The sequence below is a fragment of the Oncorhynchus kisutch genome, linkage group LG12 (assembly GCF_002021735.2).
Source record: "Oncorhynchus kisutch isolate 150728-3 linkage group LG12, Okis_V2, whole genome shotgun sequence".
NCBI lineage: Eukaryota > Metazoa > Chordata > Actinopteri > Salmoniformes > Salmonidae > Oncorhynchus > Oncorhynchus kisutch.
This window is the reverse complement of record NC_034185.2, coordinates 12,218,385-12,235,730: the sequence shown is the minus strand read 5'-3', so window position 1 is coordinate 12,235,730 and position 17,346 is coordinate 12,218,385. Positions and strand designations below refer to the sequence as shown.

At 43.8% G+C, this 17,346-nt stretch overlaps 1 protein-coding gene across 7 annotated transcripts in view; it reads right to left on the bottom strand.

Annotated features, from left to right (window-relative positions):
* The window catches only part of plekhg3 (pleckstrin homology and RhoGEF domain containing G3), a 123,860-nt gene that overhangs the window by 30,066 nt on the left and 76,448 nt on the right, over positions 1-17,346 (bottom strand). For all 7 annotated transcript variants that reach the window (XM_031836904.1, XM_031836899.1, XM_031836900.1 and 4 more), the window contains one exon: positions 5,112-5,212. In XM_031836904.1, coding sequence (XP_031692764.1) covers positions 5,112-5,212 — 101 coding nt within the window. The remainder of the gene's footprint in view (positions 1-5,111; positions 5,213-17,346) is intronic.

The window sequence follows — 17,346 nt, the reverse complement described above, 5'->3', positions numbered from 1 at the left end:
GTTTAGCCATATAGCAGCCGGGAACACATGAGTTATTTAGGACAGGTTTTTAATTACAGTGCAGACTGGTAGAGGCAGTATAAGGAAAAGGAAAGACTGATAAAAGGTCAAGAGAGAGCGAGAGAGAAGCGTGGCTGAAGAGCGAGAGAAAAGCGTGGCTGAAGAGCGAGAGAGAAGCGTGGCTGAAGAGCGAGAGAGAAGCGTGGCTGAAGAGCGAGAGAGAAGCGTGGCTGAAGAGCGAGAGAGAAGCGTGGCTGAAGAGCGAGAGAGAAGCGTGGCTGAAGAGCGAGAGAGAAGCGTGGCTGAAGAGCGAGAGAGAAGCGTGGCTGAAGAGCGAGAGAGAAGCGTGGCTGAAGAGCGAGAGAGAAGCGTGGCTGAAGAGCGAGAGAGAAGCGTGGCTGAAGAGCGAGAGAGAAGCGTGGCTGAAGAGCGAGAGAGAAGCGTGGCTGAAGAGCGAGAGAGAAGCGTGGCTGAAGAGCGAGAGAGAAGCGTGGCTGAAGAGCGAGAGAGAAGCGTGGCTGAAGAGCGAGAGAGAAGCGTGGCTGAAGAGCGAGAGGGAGAGAGAAGCATGATCTCCCTTTAAAATGGGAAGCATGAACCATAATCTCCCTTTAAAATGGGAAGCATGAACCATAATCTCCCTTTAAAATGGGAAGCATGAACCATAATCTCCCTTTAAAATGGGAAGCATGAACCATAATCTCCCTTTAAAATGGGACGCATGAACCATAATCTCCCTTTAAAATGGGACGCATGAACCATGATCTCCCTTTAAAATGGGATGCATGAACCTTAAATGTTACAGGGACAATTTGGGTAAAAGATGAAGATAAATTCCTGATGAGCACCAGTTACACTCTGAAGTACAGCTATTGGGCATCGATGGTGAAGAAGCAGACAGGTAAAGAGCTTCAGGCCAATCACAGGTTAGGTTGACAACACCTCAGAACAGAACAGCTCATATCTCCTTTCTCCCCGAGACGGAAAACATACCATCAGCACATAATTGAAAAAAACAACCGTTATGGGGTTAAATAAGATTCACCCAGTAACCACGCCAACAGGACAAATGGCTTTTCTATCTCTAACCAGAAGTTAGAAAAACACAGGAATCAACAGAGTTACTTTGTTCCAGACGGGATGCCCTTTGGTTGTAGGGTGAGATCCACAAAATAACATGACACTTCAAGTCATCAACCATCCCATGTCAGTTGGGAGAAGATGTGTAGGTATACATCTATAACATAACCGTAGGGCCGGGACGATACCAGTATCGCGATACTCATTAGCATTAAGGCAAAGAAACAAAACATGAAGCGGATTTAACTTCTTTAGGAAAACAGCCCTAATGTTGGAAACAAACATCATTATGTCGTCATCCAGAGTCACATGTGTTGACTTTCCAAGCTACAGCATAACACAATATCTTACATACAGCGGGTTTTTAAAGGACCAAAGAGTTCGGTCTGCTTCGTTTACATTTTTGCCCTGGAAGAAACATGACGATCCTGCTATCGTCACAACCCTACATAACTCTAGCAGGCACAACTTTACACATTCAAACAGTAATTTGCACAGCCACAGGCGTCTACAATCAGCACCACTGCGGAGTGCCTTTTTGAAGATAGTATATAGACTGTGAGTATATAGACTGTGAGTATATAGACTGAGTATATAGACTGAGTATATAGACTGAGTATATAGACTGAGTATATAGACTGAGTATATAGACTGAGTATATAGACTGTGTGTATATAGACATATAGACTGTGTGTATATAGACAGTGTATATAGACTGTGTGTATATAGACAGTGTATATAGACTGTGTGTATATAGACTGTGTGTATATAGACTGAGTATATAGACTGAGTATATAGACTGAGTATATAGACTGTGTGTGTATAGACATATAGACATATAGACAGTGTGTATAGACATATAGACAGTGTGTATATAGACAGTGTGTATATAGACAGTGTGTATATAGACAGTGTGTATATAGACAGTGTGTATATAGACAGTGTGTATATAGACTGTGTGTATATAGACTGTGTGTATATAGACTGTGTGTATATAGACTGTGTGTATATAGACTGTGTGTATATAGACTGTGTGTATATAGACTGTGTGTATATAGACTGTGTGTATATAGACTGTTTTCCACAGTATACTATAACCAGTTGATATTACAGTTTCTATAAATTAATCTTAAATGGCACTTGCTTTTTTTTACTGACTGAATATATATGGGCCACTTTAGCAATGAGGATGTGTTATCTGTAATAGATATGATAAATTAGGCATTGTTGCGATCGGTTGGCATGTAGATAAATGCGCATATTTATTTTTCATTGCGGGCTTTATGTTCTAAACAAAAAGTACAAACAAATGAATAATGTGATTACTCTAAGAGTCAAAACATGACAAACACCCATCCCTAATACAGCACACCCCATGTACTACATTCCTGTGGAAGGAAGATATGTAGGGTAATGGTATCACACAAATACCATGGATAAAGGGGAGGGTGATATACTGGGCAAAAACTATTACACTGAGATGAAGGATTGAGAGGCCTGTAGACAGAAACCTTTTCCTGATCGACACTCCTGACGGCTGCGTTCTTGTTTAGTTTCACTTCACATATCAGTGTCGAGAAACAGAATGTATGCTCGCCAGATCAGGATGGTGGTACGAGGCTAGTGAGCACCAATATTCCATTTGCGAGCCTCTCAATCCCTTTTCACACAAATTCCAGACACACTTTATTTCAAGTGCTTTCTTATGAGCCAGCCACTCTACAAAATAATAATTAGGTAGGAAGTGCCACTGTGCAATGAAATTCATAGAGTTTATCATCTATACCAGTCTGCCTAAAATGGAACAAATATTCATCCATCTTGATTTGCTGGCTCGTTGTTAGAGGATGTACTCTACTGTGTACAAAGGTCTCTGAACAGTGACCCTGACTAAAGTGCTACTGAATGATCCTACTTCTTCTCCATAGGCAGGGCTAGAAAATGCTTATTTTGGTGCTACACCTCATTGAAATACTCCAGCGTGGGTTTTGTGTTTTATTCCAGTGACCGTGGGGCGAACATGGATGACATTCGTTAGAGGACATTGGGGGAAAAAAAACATGTCGTTTAGCCAATGAATATAAAGCACAAGGCCATTTTCATTGTGCTTACTTAATGACAGACGTCATATGTGCTACTGCAGTAGTAAGGGAAAGGGGAGGCTATCGGTGTACCATCTCTGACTTCAGGGAGTATTGCATGTCATCGTAAATCAAAGTTAAAAAGGACAGGACCCACCACTAACAAACATTGTTGTGGATGCTGGAGCATAGATGGGACTCTAATCTCAGGCACTGTAGGATAGCATTGGGTAGTGAGGTGGGTGGCCTGGACACGACCCACCACTAACAAACAGTAGGAGTGTGGTGACGTTACTGGTCATGAGGCCAGCTATCTTTAGCACACAGCTTTTGGTGTTCAGATGCTTCAGTGAATAAGAGGACGAGAGAGTAGCTATTTGTATGTGTGTGTGCCCACAGACATTGTTTTGGGAGGCAGTGTGGTTAAATTATTTATTTTTCCTAAACACAGGACTTGGCCCCTGTTCACTTGCAACCCAAATCTCTCTCTGATAGGCCTCTGTGGGTCTCTGGCTCTAGATCTGACACACTAATACAATTGGGCCTTTCAGAGCACAAAGGACCACAGTCAACACAGGCGGGCCTTCTGTAAACTGCTCCCCGGCACCATGAACCAACTGTGGTGTACAAAACCATTGATGACAAATGATGAGAGTGGTAGCCTGACACAAAAGTGTAACCGAGTAAATATGCTGTTTCATTGTCTACTGGAGCGAGACGTGCAAAGAACGTGTGTCTGTTGCAGGCATGCAGGCATGTGTGTTAACGTGTGTCTGTTGCAGGCATGCGTGTATTAACGGGTGTCTGTTGCAGGCATGTGTGTTAATGTGTGTCTGTTGCGGACATGTGTGTTAACGTGCGTCTGTTGCAGACATGTGTGTGTTAACGTGTGTGTTGCAGGCATGTGTGTGTTAACGTGTGTCTGTTGCAGGCATGCAGACATGCATGTGTTAACGTGTGTCTGTTGCAGGCATGCGTGTGTTAACGTGTGTCTGTTGCAGGCATGCGTGTGTTAACGCGTGTCTGTTGCAGGCATGCGTGTGTTAACGCGTGTCTGTTGCAGGCATGCGTGTGTTAACGTGTGTCTGTTGCAGGCATGCGTGTGTTAACGTGTGTCTGTTGCAGGCATGCGTGTGTTAACGTGTGTCTGTTGCAGGCACGCGTGTGTTAACGTGTGTCTGTTGCAGGCACGCGTGTGTTAACGTGTCTGTTGCAGACATGCGTGTGTTAACGTGTGTCTGTTGCAGACATGCGTGTGTTAACGTGTGTCTGTTGCAGACATGCGTGTGTTAACGTGTGTCTGTTGCAGGCATGCAGGCATGTGTGTATTAACGTGTGTCTGTTGCAGGCATGCATGTGTTAACGTGTGTCTGTTGCAGGCATGTGTGTGTTAACGTGTGTCTGTTGCAGGCATGTGTGTGTTAACGTGCGTCTGTTGCAGGCATGTGTGTGTTAACGTGTGTCTGTTGCAGGCATGCATGTGTTAACGTGTGTCTGTTGCAGGCATGTGTGTGTTAACGTGTGTCTGTTGCAGGCATGTGTGTGTTAACGTGTGTCTGTTGCAGGCGTGTGTGTTAACGTGTGCCCTAAAACTCCAACATCAAATCCATCATTGTAAATGTGGTCTTCCAAGCTCAGCAATCAACATTTTCATGAGAGCAATTTCACCCATCAAATCAGGCACATCAATTCTGAAATTCTCCTCTTGTAAATATTTAATGAACGTGACTGACTCAGAGAATCCTTACTTGTGTTAAGGACACAATAGTTTCATCAATAGTATTGCAATGACAATGTAAATAGTGTTAATCCGTGTGTAACTTGGGTACTGGGAAAAACACTCACTCACTCATTCTTTCATTCATTCATTCATTCAGTCATTCACTCCTTCATACAGTAATTCCTTACATCCTCACAAGGATAAGAGAAATGAGTTAGTCAGCGGCTCACCTGTTGAACTCGTAGATGTCCTCGATGTTTCCAAACAGGGCACACACCTGTTCTGGTCTAATGGGTAGGTCTGCCTGGTCGATGATGTGGGCCAGGTAGTCCTGCAAGGCAGATAGTTTCACCTCAGTCACAATTCACCTGACTACATCATGACGCAAAGTCTCAAACCAAGAAAGAAAAGTGGATTCATTTACTTTCATGTCTACATTTTAGTATGGACTTTCCACTTTTCATCAATGAGCATTTTAGGTCCACACACTATCTACTAAATAGAGTCTAATTAACTAGCACCTTGTTCATGAAACATGCTCACACCTAGTCTTAAAAACCCAGGTATGCTACATTTCCCTGACTGACTTGCCTAGTTAAATAAAATGCATGATTTTGTTTTGTACTTTTGTCACACTTTTCATCACGTATCTCTGTGGTGTTTGCATTCTGTTTCTATGAAAAACAAGAAGGATGGGAATGTATCAGGGACATCTCACTGTCTTTGACATGTATATGCAGTCTGATATAACTGTAACACAAGAAATTAGGGAGGACAGAAATGCAGGGAAACTGGATTGCAGAAATAGAGACTTTGTGTAGGAGTATGGCTAACGGTGGAATGTTTTTAACCTTTACTTAACCAGGTAGGCAAGTTGAGAACAAGTTCTCATTTACAACCACGACCTGGCCAAGATGAGGCAAAGCAGTTCGCTACATACAACAACACAGAGTTACACCTGGAGTAAAACAAAACACCCAGTCAATAATACAGTAGAAACAAGTCTATATACAATGTGAGGTGAGATAAGGGAGGTAAAGGCAACAAAAAAAGGCCACGGTGGCGAAGTAAATACAATATAGCAAGTAAAACACTGGAATGGTAGGTTTGCAGTGGAAAGAAAGAAAGTGCAAAGTAGAGATAGAAATAATGGGGTGCAAAGGAGCAAAATAAATAAATAAATGCAGTAGGGGAAGAGGTAGCCGTTTGGGGTAAATTATAGATGGGCTATGTACAGGTGCAGTAATCTGTGAGCTGTTCTGACAGCTGGTGCTTAAAGCTAGTGAGGGAGATAAGTGTTTCCAGTTTCAGAGATTTTTGTAGTTCGTTCCAGTCATTGGCAGCAGAGAACTGGAAGGAGAGGCGGCCAAAGGAAGAATTGGTTTTGGGGGTGACCAGAGAGATATACCTGCTGGAGCGCATGCTACAGGTGGGTGATGCTATGGTGACCAGGTCGCAGTGGTGGGTAGTATATGGGGCTTTGGTGACAAAACGGATGGCACTGTGATAGACTGCATCCAATTTATTGAGTAGGGTATTGGACGCTATTTTGTAAATTACATCGTCGAAGTCGATGATTGGTAGGATGGTCAGTTTTACAAGGGTATGTTTGGCAGCATGAGTGAAGGATGCTTTGTTGCGAAATAGGAAGCCAATTCTAGATTTAACTTTGGATTGGAGATGTTTGATGTGAGTCTGGAAGGAGAGTTTACAGTCTAACCAGACACCTAGGTATTTGTAGTTGTCCACATATTCTAAGTCAGAGCCGTCCAGAGTAGTGATATTGGACGTGTCACTAAGCATGACATCATAGACATAGGCATAGGCATGACATCACAATGCAGGAAAGGGTATAAAAGCCCAAATCCACCAATACTGATTCAGTTGAGTGACAGAGTGCCGTTGGTACATAGAATTAGGATACTTAAGAGCAATACAATCTGATCTCTATGCGTTGGTAAGTACCTTCATCTGACTTCAGTAATACCTTAACGCTGTGTCCCAAATGGCACCCTCTCTCCTAAATAGTGCACTACTACCTTTTATCCGGGACAGCCCACAGGGCTGAGGTAGTGCACTATACAGTCTGGTAGTACACAACCATAGTCTGTTTAATATGAGGATTTTTATTCGCTCTTTATTGCAAATATTCAGATAACTGCCTATAACTTTCACCAGTGACTAAAATAAGAAAAAGGTAGCTATACACCTGCATTGCTTGCTGTTTGGGGTTTTAGGCTGGGTTTCTGTACAGCACTTTGAGATATCAGCTGCTGTACGCAGGGCTATATAAATACATTTGATTTGATATGATATAAATATATTCTATACTGTCATTGGGAAATACCAGGATAAAGTAAACTAGCATTCACACAACCTATGAAAGCACATTTAAAATATAACCAAAAGTGGTGCGCTTGCCTCAACTGTATGTGTACACAAGTACAGCAGGCAAATGTTTGTCTCTGATTAGGCCTAACTGTTAAGGTGGCACTGGATACAAATCCTATTAAATTGTTTTCTATGTAATTCAATGGGGCAGAATACAGGACTCTATTGTGATGCTCAGCTGGTCAGCGTAGGCATGACATTAGAATGACATCACAATGCGTTGTCATGAGGTCAAACACAAAATCCCAAATCCATTACTGATTCAGTCACAGACAGTTAGCTGGAGTGACTAGATGGTGGTGAGTAGACATGTCTTCAATGTCTTACTAAAACTCCACGACTGGATAAATAGGAAACAGAGAGCATTGTGGTTACATGTTTTAACAATTCAACTACTTGTAAAGAAAGATAGTTGGTTTAGGGGAACAATGGCTAGTGTAAAGAAACTGTCTCTCAAAGCAAAGGATTCATATGAGGAATGAACCAATCAGTATATGTGGGTCTGGTCACAGAGGTCAAAGTTTAGGTTAGTGGTGGGGCTCGTTATTCGTACATGTATACTGTAGAACTGCTCATAGGCTCTTGGTGATGATAGTGTTCTTTGCATTCTCGCTCTATGGAATAAGACACATTGGATGTGTCTTGTGTGAATGGTGTATTTAGCCTATATGTTCTGGGAGTGTTGCATTTACAGTACTAGTCAAAAGTCTGGACACAAGCTTTTTTCTTTATTGGACTATTTTCTTGTTAGCTGCTTTTCCTTGACTCATTCCAAACCATCTACCTTGGGTAGAGGTCGGGGGATTGTAGAGGCCAGGTCATCTACCATTATTCTACAATGTAGAAAATAACTAAAATAAAGGAAAACCCTTGCGTAAGCGTGTCCAAACTTTTGACGAGTACTGTATATGTTCTGTTACTCCTGCTAGAAGAATGGCAAATGAATCGAGCAGTCCTGACCTAAGGGTCAAAGGTCAGAGAGGATTCATGGATAAAAGAGAGGATGGGTCAAAGAGAGCAGAGAGCACCAAGGAGAGGTGCAATATCGTACTCCATAAAGAAATGGAGAGCAGGTGGGAGGAGAGAGAGACGGAGAATCAGCGTCTGAAAGATAAGCTCCGCCGGATGGAGGAGGAAGAAGCAGAGCAGGCTCAGGAGGCCGCGCAAAGCCTCCTGGAGAGGTGCAAAAATACAATCAAGAAAGAGAGAGAGAAAAGGACTCAGCTGGTTGAGAGGGCCAGGACCATGATCCAGGAGGAGACCAACAGAAGAACAGAGTTGGAGGAAGAGCTAGGGAAGATGAAAGAAGGACAGCTGGAGAAACTCCAACAAATCAAAAGGAAGATAGAGATGCACCTTAGAAAGAATTTGGAAGAGGAGTTTGAAGGACGACTACAGGAAGCTATTCAAGAGATTGAGAGGAAGAAAAATGCTGAAATTGAGTGGTTCAAGGAGGAGCAAAACCTGAAAGACTATGACCTCCAGCTGAGACAGACGAGGATCATGAAAGCTGGAAGAGAGCATCAACAACAGTCTGAGATGCTAAGATGGCAGGCAAGGCAGACATTATGACCAAGATTATGATGATGTTATATGATGACAATAACAATGACAATGACTTTACATGAGTATTATGATGATTATTATTGAATAGCAGAATAGAGATCGTAATTGCAATTGTTGTTAATTTAGTATTAACATTTTGAATTACAGAAAGTGATTGAGAAAATGAGAGCCCAGAGCCTGACAGAGCAACAGGTGGAGGGTGATCAGGCTGCGCCGGAGCCCAAGGGCCTCATCGTGTGCAAGCCCAGGCCTCAGGCCGACCTCACACCACAGTCCTGGCTCCAGACCCAGACTGACCAAGCTCCGGAGCCCAACCAGGATTTAGAGCCTGAGATGGCTGCCGAGGCTCAATGTATAGTGATGGACATTGAGCTAGATGACAACGAATGGATCGATGTAGATGTTGCCTACAAGGAGAGGATCGTCCATTCATCGGAGATTGAAGATGCCAAGCAGAGGCTCCTCAAGGAGGCCGAGGAAGCTGAGCAGAAGTCTCAGGCCGAGGCCTTTGAGATCGAACGTCAGAAGATCATTGCGGAACTGAAGAAAAATCACAAACAGTTCCTGGTGGATGAAGATGAAGAAGAGGAGGACCCAGAGGGCTCAGATTGCTCAAGCCTCCAGACCGAGACCAGTGACGAAGAGGACAAGGACTTCCAAGATGAGGCAGAAAAAAAAGCGTTCATCAAAAACAGCAAGTGCAGAAGGGCGGTGTACTGGCTGAACAAAATAGTAAGACAAAACCACGAGACAAAGATCAAGAAGACCTTCGTAAATGAGGAAAAGAAAGGGGACCAGTTGGTCATCAAAGGCAATTTAGACCGAGGCATGACCTGTGCTATGTTTGAGCAGAAAAAAAGGGCCACGCTGCTGATGGCAATGGAAGAACGAAAGAAGGTAGAGGAGGAATGGTTGAGGAGCCAAAGGGAAAAGTCCCAGAAGAAGCAGGCCAAGAGGCAACAGAAGATGGAGAAGTCCAACACCCAACCCTATCCAAAACAGGTACGATTCTCAGGGTTCGACCACCTGTTGAATACGTGTGCGTCATTTGAGCATTTCACATATTATTACAAAGTAGATCCTCTTGATGGGTGCAAATGAACTGCCAGAATCAGACAACATGAAGGTAAATGTAGCACTGATACTTCTGAGGTAGTGAAATGGGTTAAGGTTTATTTAAAACCAATGTACAGTAGTTTTTTTGTGCATTAGGGAATCTCAAAACAGTGTTGGGTTTTCTAGCTCAGATTTAGTCCCCGAAGTAGGCATTAATATCCTGAAAGAGCTAATAATACAGACAGCAAAGTTCCATCCTGATTAAACTAATGTCAATTTTCTCTTCTCCTATTGTCCTCTATTGGGGGTGAAAGTCTGCCAGACAGAAACGTTTCCCCTAACTGCAGATGCCAGATCACTTCTCCCCTCCTGCCCCTCCTTCAAGCCTCTTTTTCCGTCCCTCCTCCTTTTTCACATCACTGAACATTTGAACAGCCCGAGTGAGCGCCACACACACACTAATTTCTTTACTTTTTCTACTTTGACTAATAAAGCCTATTTACCTAAATACGTTTTTTCATTCATTGCCTCTATTTGTATTTTTTAACATCTGCCCTGATTGTCTCTATATTATTTTAGTTTGTATCTAACCAATACATGTCAAAGTTCAAACATAAATAACAAATTATTCTGAGAAACTCCGTGTGACACTGATAACACGCCACTTAAATATGTTTTGAAAATTCATACTGTAGTTACTGTACCATTCTCTGGATGATGCTTGACAGGGCCTGCCATGTTGTTATGGTCAGGGCCTGCCATGTTGTTATGGTCAGGGCCTGCCATGTTGTTATGGTCAGGGCCTGCCATGTTGTTATGGTCAGGGCCTGCCATGTTGTTATGGTCAGGGCCTGCCATGTTGTTATGGTCAGGGCCTGCCATGTTGTTATGGTCAGGGCCTGCCATGTTGTTATGGTCAGGGCCTGCCATGTTGTTATGGTCAGGGCCTGCCATGTTGTTATGGTCAGGGCCTGCCATGTTGTTATGGTCAGGGCCTGCTATGTTGTTATGGTCAGGGCCTGCCATGTTGTTATGGTCAGGGCCTGCCATGTTGTTATGGTCAGGGCCTGCCATGTTGTTATGGTCAGGGCCTGCCATGTTGTTATGGTGAGGACCTGCTATGTTGTTATGGTCAGGGCCTGCCATGTTGTTATGGTCAGGACCTGCTATGTTGTTATGGTCAGGGCCTGCCATGTTGTTATGGTCAGGGCCTGCCATGTTGTTATGGTCAGGGCCTGCCATGTTGTTATGGTCAGGGCCTGCTATGTTGTTATGGTCAGGGCCTGCCATGTTGTTATGGTCAGGCTTTTACATTCGTCCGTAGACTGAAATCTGTATATACACAAAGGAGCAAATAGACCCTTTTGCAAACTGCTTGACAAGTCAGCATTATTTTAGGTTCTGGGTTGATCTCATAACTGTAAACCCTCAACGATTATTTTGACATCTAAACTTGGTCATGAGACAATATAACATGTGCAAGGGACAGCATAAGTGTGTGTGTTTGTGTATTGATATGCCACTTTGTGCTAAAATAAATACTCGGAGACCCTCCAGCTTCCAGATGCAGCACTTCCATAGTCATTCAGGTTGGGTGGAGTTGTGTGTGTGTGTGTGTGTGTGTGTGTGTGTGTGTGTGTGTGTGTGTGTGTGTGTGTATGAGTGTGCGCGCGCACGTGTGTGTGTGAGACAGTTAGTCATCCATCCACTAGAGGGCGTGAGTGAACAGCATGGTGAAATGTCTCATTTTTGTCTAGCAGTTCAAAACGCACCGAACAAAAGACAGTAATCATCATGCAGGTTGACCAAAATAACGCTGTTAGCGCCCACGTAACAGTCAGCTTCCAATTTGGCGCAAGCGAACGCAAAAGGTATCCGCTTTACTCAGTGTAAGCAAGCGTCAGAGAGGGGATCTGTGATGTTATGCTTATCATGCTGCATTGTGTTAATCCTCCGGGCAATGGGATGCAGTCCAACCATCTGCAGACATTATAGCACACTCAACGAGGATAAATAACAGATCTACGTGTGGGCTATGTGCTTTAACCGAAGTGGTCAACTCAGGTCAAAGGGATCATACGAGGTGAACAGAGAACACCAGCGAGACGAGAGATGCTTCAACCACGCCGCACATCATGACGGTTGTCTAAACATTTGAGTTTAGTTGTACCATAACCTAGGCCCAAAACAGGTTTTTGAAGCACACAACATTGTTCAGTCTGGTGAATTGAGGTTAGATAAAACTAAACAAAAGCTTATTGTTTACAAGCGCACACACAGGTCGGCGGGTGCATGTACATTCGTCTCGGTGTTAATCTTCGAATGCAAATCTTCATTGGAATAGTTCATTACACAATGACGTGTGCAAATTTCCCCTTATCCAAAAACACACTTACCTAATCCTTCTTAAATACACAAAACATGTTATTCAACAGATGCACATGATGAAGTTATCTTATAGTATGTACTGTACCAATTTACTTACACAAACACACACAAAGGGCACACACACATTCGGGGCAGGTACGTACAAACAAGTGTAAACTAGGCTGTGGTGGAGGCATGTTAGATTCCAGTTGATCTGAAATGCAGTCAAGGTATAATCAGAAAAGCAGATCAGACCTCAGATGGAGGATTAGCTCAGAATGTTCAGCCGTCTATTTACACTTTCATTTCTAAATCCAACACACACCACACCACACTGTTAGTATCTAAACAGCTACCCCCCCCCCCCCCCCCCCCCCGAAATAAAGCAAGATACTAATATCAATATGTTTTAGTTCGATTTCCTTCTCGTTTGGTATGTGGAATTGGAGACAAATAGACAGCCTGTAGTGTGGTTTTCCACTTTAATTTTGAGTGTGACTCCAAATCCAGACTTCCATGGGTTGATAAATTTGATTTCCATTAATCATTTTTGTGATTTTGTTGTCAGCACATTCAACTATGTAAAGAAAAAAGTATTTAATAAGAATATTTCATCTCAAAAAAATAAAGGGAACACTAAAATAACATGAAATATTCTTATGAAATACTTTTTTCTTTACATAGTTGAATGTGCTGACAACAAAATCACAAAAATGATTAATGGAAATCAAATTTATCAACCCATGGAAGTCTGGATTTGGAGTCACACTCAAAATTAAAGTGGAAAACCACACTACAGGCTGATCCAACTTTGATGGAATGTCCTTAAAACAAGTAAAAATGAGGCTCAGTAGTGTGTGTGGCCTCCACGTGCCTGTATGACCTCGCTACAACGCCTGGGCATGCTCCTGATGAGGTGGCGGATGGTCTCCTGAGGGATCTCCTCCCAGACCTGGACTAAAGCATCCGCCAACTCCTGGACAGTCTGTGGTGCAACGTGGCATTGGTGGATGGAGCGAGACATGATGTCCCAGATGTGCTCAATTCGATTCAGGTCTGGGGAACGGGTGGACCAGTCCATAGCATCAATGCCTTCCTCTTGCAGGAACTGCTGACACTACAGCCACATGAGGTCTAGCATTGTCTTGCATTAGGAGGAACCCAGGGCCAACCGCACCAGCATATGGTCTCACAAGGGGTCTGAGGATCTCATCCCGGTACCTAATGGCAGTCAGGCTACCTCTGGCGAGCACATGGAGGGCTGTGCGGCCCCCCAAAGAAATGCAACCCCACACCATGACCTACCCACCGCCAAACCGGTCATGCTGGAGGATGTTGCAGGCAGCAGAACGTTCTCCACGGCGTCTCCAGACTGTCATGTCTGTCACATGTGCTCAGTATGAACCTGCTTTCATCTGTGAAAGGCACAGGGCGCCAGTGGCGAATTTGCCAATCTTGGTGTTCTCTGGCAAATGCCAAACGTCATGCACGATGTTGGGCTGTAAGCACAACCCCCACCTGTGGACGTCGGGCCCTCATACCACCCTCATGGAGTCTGTTTCTGACTGTTTGAGCAGACACATGCACATTTGTGGCCTGCTGGAGGTCATTTTGTAGGGCTCTGGCAGTGCTCCTCCTTGCACAAAGGTGGAGGTAGCGGTCCTGCTGCTGGGTTGTTGGCCTCCTACGGCCTCCTCCACATCGCCTGATGTACTGGCCTGTCTCCTGGTAGCGCCTCCATGCTCTGGACACTACGCTGACAGACACAGCAAACCTTCTTGCCACAGCTCGCATTGATGTGCCATCCTGGATGAGCTGCACTACCTGAGCCACTTGTGTGGGTTGTAGACTCCGTCTCATGCTACCACTAGAGTGAAAGCACCGCCAGCATTCAAAAGTGACCAAAACATCAGCCAGGAAGCATAGGAACTGAGAAGTGTTCTGTGGTCCCCACCTGCAGAACCACTCCTTTATTGGGGGTGTCTTTCTAATTGCCTATAATTTCCACCTGTTGTCTATTCCATTTGCACAACAGCATGTAAAATTTATTGTCAACCAGTGTTGCTTCCTAAGTGGACATTTTGATTTCACAGAAGTGTGATTGACTTGGAGTTACATTGTGTTGTTTAAGTGTTCCCTTAATTTTTTTGAGCAATATAGCCTAGTTTACACTTGTTTGTACGTACCTGCCCGTGTGTGTGCATATATGCATATATATATATATATATATAGGCACACACACATTCGGGCAGGTACGTACAAACAAGTGTAAACTAGGCTGTGGTGGAGGCATGTTAGATTCCAGTTGATCTGAAATGCAGTCAAGGTATAATCAGAAAAGCAGATCAGACCTCAGATGGAGGATTAGCTCAGAATGTTCAGCCGTCTATTTACACTTTCATTTCTAAATCCAACACCACACCACACTGTTAGTATCTATACAGCTACACCCCCCCCCCCCCAACGAAATAAAGCAAGATACTAATATCAATATGTTTTAGTTCGATTTCCTGCTTGATCACGGGTTATCGTTTAGTGCCCCCCTTCTGTTCAATGCCTGCAACGCTTCCCTGGTGGCTCACTGAGGGAGGTCTCCTGTTCCCTTACTCCCTGTAAATCAAGGCTTTCCTCAGTCTGAAATCAGACAACCTGCTCCTTGGGGACTACTTTCTCTCATCTATTCAACACATGCTGGTGATGTAGACACACACACACACACACACACACACACACACACAAATATGAAAAGAAAAAAGAAAGAGAGGGAGCGAGCGAGCAAGAAAAAGTGGAAGAGAAAGAAAGACTTGTTTTCCTCACCTCTGGTCCTCATGGAAGGAAGCAAACTTTCTAGAGTGAAGTGTGTTAGTGTTTCCTTCTCTGTCATATTAATGCTCATGAGACAAGAGCATGCAGGCAACAATGGAAAGGATGCATATTGGGCTAAGTTAGCGTCGCTCACTGATGCCACCTTCCCAGAAACCTAAAATACTGGCCGACCCCAGGCTAGTGCTAATGTCACTGGCTTCATGGGTATGCTGTATGGTTGGGAACACTGGTTTGAATCTCGAGTCGACCGTGGCAGAGAAGGATCCTGTTACATATGGTTGAATGGATAATGGGGTGGGGTGGGGTAGTGTTTGGAGTCGTGCCTGAATACACTGACCTATTTGGTGCAAACGTATACGAGTCAGCATATTTCAACAAAAACGTACATCACGAATTTTAACGAATGAATATACAGGCAATCCACACCCAAATGGAGTTATGGTATCCGCTCATCAAATACAGTGGAGAAATGGTGTCAGTGGAGATGTCATTTACAGCACCGTGGACTAAAGCCCACGGTGAAATCAGTTCTTTCTGCTTCGACGGAAAAGTCAACATTCCCCCGAATGTGGAACACCGCTTCGGATTGTGTGTTACACCGCTCATTTTCCAATCTTACGGATTTACCTCACTGAGGCATACTTTTGCTAAAACATTTCCAAGTTCACAGGGAAATTCCAGCTCATGCGAAACCCGCACACGTACAATGTATCGTTTTACATCCCAGTTAAAGAGGCTCGAATGAAAATCAAACCAGGCACCATGGCCAGCACCCAAAACCCACAAACGTCAAAGAGGGAATTGTAATAGAAAATACTGGAATAGTAAGTATGGGTTTTCTCTATTGGTGAATGAATGGTCAGGTAAGATCCTGGACGATTGTGAAGTCATCTTTTTGTGGGTGGGGGGGTAATAGTATAGGAGTGCCCAGGGTTGGCGCTGTGTGGTTAGTTAAATAGATTTAGGGACCCTGCCTCTGTTGTTTGATATCTATAGAGAGGCCCTACCTTACATCCTCCAAGAACTCAAGCTTGAAGAGAATAAACCTTTGTCATTTCAGTGAGAAAGTAAAAAGGTGTCACACATAAATCAACCCATGCACGTTACCACTGACAGCAGGTTCTTCAATTAAGTCAAACAAATGTTAAGTCAGAGATACTAGAACAGTCTGCAGCACTCGGCCTCACCCTACTAGAATCTGAAGTCAAATGTCTACTGTTGGCTGATGATCTGGTGCTTCTGTCTCCAACCAAGGAGGGCCGACAGCAACACCTAGATCTTCTGCACAGATTCTGTCAGACCTAAATCTCAGTAAGACAAAAAATAATGGTGTTCCAAGAAGGTCCAGTCGCCAGGACCACAAATTCCATCAAGACACCATTGCCCTAGAGCAACAAAAAAAATGTACATACCTCAGCCTAAACATCAGCGCCAGAGGTAAATTCCACAAAGCTGTGAACGAGCTGAGAAACAAGGCAAGAAGGGACTTCTATGCCATCAAAAGGAACACACAAGTCGACATACCAATTAGGATCTGGCAAAAAATACTTGAATCAGTCATAGAACCCATTGCCCTATATGGTTGTGAGGTCTGGGGTCCGCTCACCAACCAAGAATTCACAAAATGGGACAAACACCAAACTATGACTCTGCATGCAGAATTCTGCAAAAATATCCTCAGTGTACAACGTAAAACACCAAATAACACATGCAGTGCAGAATTAGGCCTATACCCACTAATTATCAAAATCCAGAAAAGAGACGCTAAATTCCCTATAGAGAGATGAACTTGGAGAAGAGTCCCCTAAGTAAGCTGGCCTTGGAGCTCTGTTCACAAACACACCCCACACAGCCCCAGGACAGAAACACAATTAGACTCAACCAACTCATGAGCAAACAGAAAGATACGTAAATACCATACTTGGACACACTGGAAAGAATTTACAAAAACAACTGAGCAAACTGTCACGCTATTTGGCCCAGAACAGAGAGTACACCGTGGCAGAATACCTGACCACTGTGACTGACCCAAACTTAAGGAAAGCTTTGACTATGTACAGACTCAGTGAGCATAGCCTTGCTATTGAGAAAGGCCGCTGTAGGCAGACCTGGCTCCCAAGAGAAGACAGGCTATGTGCACACTGTCCACAAAATGCAGTGGAAACTGAGCTGCACTTCCTAACCTCCTACGCAATGTATGACCATAGAGAGACATATTTCCCTCAGATTACACAGATCCAAAGTATTTGAAAACAAACA